This window comes from Siniperca chuatsi, linkage group LG8 (assembly GCF_020085105.1).
Source record: "Siniperca chuatsi isolate FFG_IHB_CAS linkage group LG8, ASM2008510v1, whole genome shotgun sequence".
Taxonomy (NCBI): domain Eukaryota; kingdom Metazoa; phylum Chordata; class Actinopteri; order Centrarchiformes; family Sinipercidae; genus Siniperca; species Siniperca chuatsi.
Window position 1 is genome coordinate 23,931,512 of NC_058049.1, and position 6,000 is coordinate 23,937,511.

General features: G+C 39.9%; 1 protein-coding gene across 3 annotated transcripts in view; it reads right to left on the reverse strand.

Moving 5' to 3' along the window:
- si:zfos-2326c3.2 (misshapen-like kinase 1) overlaps positions 1–5,682 on the reverse strand; it is a 66,788-nt gene extending 61,106 nt beyond the window's left edge. For 2 of the 3 annotated variants that reach the window (XM_044204824.1, XM_044204822.1), the window contains exons 1-2: positions 5,510–5,682; positions 4,424–4,489 (exon numbers count right to left, since the gene is read on the reverse strand). In XM_044204824.1, the coding sequence (XP_044060759.1) occupies positions 4,424–4,489; positions 5,510–5,566 (123 nt within the window). In that variant the 5' untranslated portion in view covers positions 5,567–5,682. The remainder of the gene's footprint in view (positions 1–4,423; positions 4,490–5,509) is intronic. The other variant, XM_044204825.1, reaches the window with a different exon arrangement.
- Positions 5,683–6,000: the final 318 nt, after the last annotated feature.

Here is a 6,000-nt window from a genome sequence, read left to right on the forward strand (position 1 = left end):
TCCCTTCCCTGCAAGCCACTGCTGTAGTCATCTGTGTGTGTGTGTGTGTGTGTGCGAGTGTGAATGACGACTAGATGGTAAGTGAGAGAAGCATGCACAGTGTGCCTCAGAGATGCAGTGCTGACAATGTCTAATAAAGCAACTCAATAACTTTATGTTCATTTGTAAAGTTTAACAGCTGAACTTACTACTGTGCATTACCTACTGTACTGTTCAGGAACTAAAAGCCACTTTTTGCTGTTTAGTTCTAGAGAAACATACATCTGAATGTGCCTTCATTAAATATGGGCAGGGAAAACTATCAATAATTCATGACAAAACAAATAATCCGAGACATCCCTGTTAAGTTTTTCTTTTTCTAAGAAGCCAAGACTCTCAGATTGTCCTGGGGCCACAGAACTACTGCAGGCATACTACTACCATGTGACTACTACAGCACATAATACATCCTTTAATACTAATGTGCATGTGTGTGCGTTCTGCATCAGTTGGACACAAACGATTTTGTCCTTGTGTGCGTGGGTTTAGGACGGCAAAATCGAAGCAGTTAACGTCAAGTGAAATCAATGCTGTGCATGATAAAAAGGTTCAAGGGAAAAGCAAAAGACAAACAATAAAGGTGAGATGGAGTGATCTGAGTTAGGGGTGCAGAGGTTATAGTAATGGAGAAGAGAAGAAGTGAGAGGAGAAAACAGTGATTGATTGTTTGTCTTGTCGAGGCCGGACCACTTCCCCCTTTTTGACCGCAGGAACTTTTCCGGGAACTTTTTGAGGGACTAAGGAACTTTACCTGCATGTACACTGCAGGAACCTGGCTCAGTTTTAGTTATTGTCCTCAAAATCTCCCTGCCACCATGGCACTGCTTTCCAGTCTGCCAAACGCTATACGGGTGGAGTTTGCAGTACTGAATGTCAGGGACCGGTCAAACACAAGTTTCATTACTGATACACACACAGCACAGAAATAACCACAAAAAAAAAAACTCTTATCATATCCTCTCTACTTTGGGTCTTGCCTTTCGCTTTCAAGTGTTTCAAATCTCTCTGCACTCTCCACATCTGCACTTCTCTTTTCCAACTATTCAAACATCACTCACATACAACCGTGATGACTCCATGTTGTCTTGTTCTGTGCAAAAATGATGTCTCAATATACATGGTGGCTTCTTTAATCTGTTATCGCTCTAATTTCTCTAATTATCACAGTTCTTAAGATGTAGTGGAAACACAAAAACAAGTGCACTGAAGATTCTTTGAGTTCCTGACTTTTTAGCTCCTGAGGCAATTTGGCTGAAAAGGCCTGATTGTGTTCTCCAGCCCACTCTTCTCTCCATCTGACTCTCCATTTTTTCTAATTGTGTCTGTCTTTGCATGTCAGGAAATCCTGAGTTCCACTGAATTAAAATGAAAATGAGGCTAATGGGGCTCACTTTCCTCCACCTTCAGTTCCCACTGACACCAGGGTTTGATTGACATTATATCAGTAAACTAACTGGCAATTAGTGAATAAAAAAAACAAACAACAACAACAGCAAACATCTGACCACACTGCTGTGCAACTTGAGTCATGGTAAAATGTAGCAATCACTACAATCAACTTCTGATGCTAGACACAGGTCAGCTGTAAGGCTTCAATTTAGAGCAAAACATAACATAACCTAAGTTGAACTACAAATCGTTTCACCAAACAATGCCAGTGGATAGTGTGGTTTACAGCAGGGACTACACCAAACTGCACATTACTGTGCACATATAAACATTGTTATGGTGACTTCTGCTCCATCTTCCTCCTCCGCCTCTTCATCCATAAACTCTGTCTTTTTCAAAGTCCCTGTGTGTGTGTTTTTGAAGTTTCCACATACTGTCGGGCCTCACCTGCCCTCTGTCCTGACTGAGCTCCCTCCTCTAGAGATCACCCGCCTGCTTTTGTTAATTCCTTAACACAGAATGCATAGCGGACAGCTTTTCGCTACAAATTTGCCAGAGGGTCATTGTTGCTGAGGTGCCATGGTGTCCCAGCCCATTCCTGCCTACCTGAACCCGTTGCCTATGATTTTCTACTTACATAGTTTATAAATGCTTTGACCTGCTGCCTGCCCCATCTGATTAGTCTGACTGACCTTACCTAACCCTGCCTGCTGCTAACTGCAAGACTGTAAATAAACTTTAGACCTTATATAACTGCTTTTCACAAAACCAGCCATTTCTCTGTTTTGGCATTTGGGTCCTGCATTCTGTTGCCTTCTACCAGCATTTATACAGCAGTAAAAGAAACAAATAAATAAACAAAATACAAACACATTTCATTGTACTACAAAGTTAGTTGGAACTGTGTGTGTCTAAAGTGTGTACTTTATGTAGCACTGTCTTTAAAAATACATGTACGACATTTAGCACAAAACCCATGGTGACAGTGATCTCAGCATCTCTGTAAATATAAAATCAACTTAAAAAGGGAGTTCCTCTGCCCATGGCTGCATGCTATAGATGCTGTGTATTCACACATTGTGACTCTAAAATAGAAATCCGTGACAGATTCGTCTCACAATGCTATGTTTTTGGGACTTGTAGTCTTTTGACCATCTAGGCACAGTATAGGTACATTTTCTTTTGACCTGATGTTGCTCTGCCCAGTTCTTGTCTAGAATACTAAAACACTCGTAGAAATAAATACATTTTCTGTTATCAAGTTGTGAGAGTGACACGCCATGGGAATTGTAACAAACTCTTCTCTATTGTACTCTCTTATTTTTTAACTCATTGATGTAGATAACGGTAATACAGAGGTTTAAGCTTAAGAGCATCTGCTGCTGGATTTCCTGTTCATGTTACATTACTGAATGCTTAAAATGCAATGTAATGAAAATGTTACACATATAAATAAACAGAGGAAAAGCCCACATGCTTTGTCAGCATCTCCTGCACTCATGTCCATCCACAACTAAATGTTTTCCTAAGGGGCTGTGTGTTTGTGTTTGTGTGTGTGTCTGTGTGTGTGTGTGTGCAGCATAAGTCATTGTTCGTATTCCTGTCCTGGTTTCTCATGATGGGACTCACTGTAGCGCTGTAAACACACACACACACACACAGTCACTCACACAGACACACACACAAGTTTCTCTATGTGTGCACTGCATACGGAAACAGATCTGACCGGTCCTCATTAAGGTCCAACTGGTTGCCTGTTCGCATTACACACTATCACAACTGCTTTGCCTATAGCAATTCTCATAAGACAGAATATAGTATTGATAGACTGTGAGTGCATTGTGAGTATTACAACTAATGCACATAATGGACAAAAACATGATTATTTCCTTGTTTGTGGGATCTTGACATGAAAAACCTCTAAATCATTGCTGTAAGTCCCCCCTCAATAAGACTGCTCACTATTCATTCATATTTGGAGGTTTCCCCTTGTTTAAGCATCAATGAATGTGAGTCATAGGATGAAATTTGTGATTTTCTACCCCTGTGTAAAGGCACCCTGTGTGAAGGCCAACACAGGCCTTACTGTCCTGTGCATCTCTTGCAACATTTCCTCTTTCAGGAAATCAAGTGGCAATCGAGGCACACACCCACCTTCTGTCTCATTCACATTCACACACACTTGTGAGAACCATCCATGGACATCATTCATTCTTCAACCCTAAACTATAAAATGCTACCTTAATTCATTCCCCTATACATACCTTTTAAGCTATATAACACTTTTCTGGAAGACCACGCCAAAGACACTTGTAGCTATTTAAATGCAGTATTGATATTGATATATGTGCCACACTGATTAGCCCCATGTCTAAAAGCGACCTGATCATCATTTGCCATATAGTAACACACAGTTTGTGGTATTGCAGAAGCATGTGAACATGATTTGCACTCAGGGCACAACCAGCTGCACAGAACTAAATAAGACTAAACACCTCCCGTAACCACAAACCACTCATAGACATATACACAAACAGATATTGCGATAAGGAAGTGAGTCCCACCCAGGCCCTTTAAAAGATGCTGCAGATGCTAGATGCTGGTGTGTGTGTGTGTGTGTGTATGTTTTGTTTGTAAGAGCTACAGGATATTTCAGTCAACTGAGAATTTCTCGTTTTCTCTCTCTTCCTAATTAACTGGAAGTAGATATAGTAAGCTTTACTAGAAGTGACGTGTGCGATACTCACGTTGCTGTGTGTCTGCAGGTGTCAAGGCTGCTGGAGGCTTATGGTGTGCAGCTTGTGAGATGATTTTTTTTTTTAACTACAACATACCACTTTTATGATCTAACTTACTGCCATGTAAGGAATGTTCAGATGGAAACATGACAATACATAAATGTGTTTGTTTGTATCAGTATCACAGTTTGCAGCAGTGTTTATGTCACTCCATGCATGCAACAAACACCTACTAAAAGCATCATGGGAGTACTAACCTTGTACACCTGACCGTAGGTTCCATTGCCAACCACCTCCACCAACTCAAAGATACCTGCCGGATCCTAGAAAAAAGATTGGATAGGAGTGATGTTAGCACGTAGGACAGCCGAGTCAAATAAAGAGGACAAAGCTGAGCAGACAGCAGTACAGGTGTACAGAACAATGCACTAACAGTATAGATAATGCTATATTTCAGCAAAGTCATAATGCAACAGGTTCATGCCAAGCAAAACTCTGCTACAGCTGCATATACTCAGTACTAAGGGCAAATGTAGAAGAACAATGCAGTGTTACACTGGGATGGGGACTGAGGAAGTGAGACTGCAAATGTGGATAACATTGTGAGCTACAAGGAATGGAAATACGGCTTGAAAGTCGTTGAAAATTTTGTTAATATTTTATTTTGTAGGCCATCACTCCACTGACTATGAGAATATTGTCACCTAAAGAAATATAAAATGCCATTACATGACTATAAACCTTCTTCAGTCACACATGCGCATTGTCATTCTCTATAGGGATACCGATATCATCATCAAGTATTACAGAAATCTTGTACTAGAGAAGATAAAGACATTTCTATAAACTAGCATAAGACCACTATACACTAGCTATTCAGTATTATAATTATGTGTCTTGGGGTAAAACACAATGTGCCGCTACCCAGAATGCATTTTTCTAGTTTTCTGTCAATAAATACACAAAGTATCAAAATCAAAATCTTGGGGGGCTTTCACTTGTTGCATGGTTGCATGTCAACTTTTCAGCAAGTCAGCCAAAGGAAAATCCTGTGTGTAAACACTAGCCTGTAAACGTAACGTTATACCAAACAGGACACAGTGCAGACAGAAAGCATAATGTTACAGGCTAAAAGTCTGTCTACACATTACATTCCAAGTTAGGACACGTTAACACGTTTCTTTAACAGTACATAAAGCGAGAGCTGACCGTTAGACGAGGTAAAAAGAAACCCTTGACTGCTAAAGTAAAGTTGTTGCTTGAAACCACCGTAACACCCACCACATCCTGCAATGTTTACTCAAACATTTCATTAAAAAGTAAGACAACATTTTTCTACTTACTCTTAAAGCAGCGAGGTCTATACTGTCCAAACTTCGAGTGATGTTTTCTCTCAACATTGCTGTCGATAACTTTGTAAGCGGGTTGATATCTGTGGACAAGACATGGACGGTCACAGTTTCTCCTCTACGAACTAACGGATTTTGCTCTTGTCGGGTCCATTCTGAAGTTTAGCAAGGAGCGTCAAGCGTCAGTGTAAAACTCACCACTTCCGGACAGACCTTTCAAAATAACTACCTTTACCAGCAGACCTGAAAAATGTTATAGATTTGCGCTTTAATTTCTATTTTATTGAAGAGACGAGACGAAACAGAAATGATCAGAAATATAATAGAAAGTCATTCATCATATCAGAACAGGTTTAACTGTCTTAATTTAATTAGAAATATCGAAATTCACTATATACATGTAGATTTATTAGTTTATTTCATTTATATTTTTTTGCTCTGTCCCAGGCACAAATGTTACACTTACAACATATGCTTAATTGTGA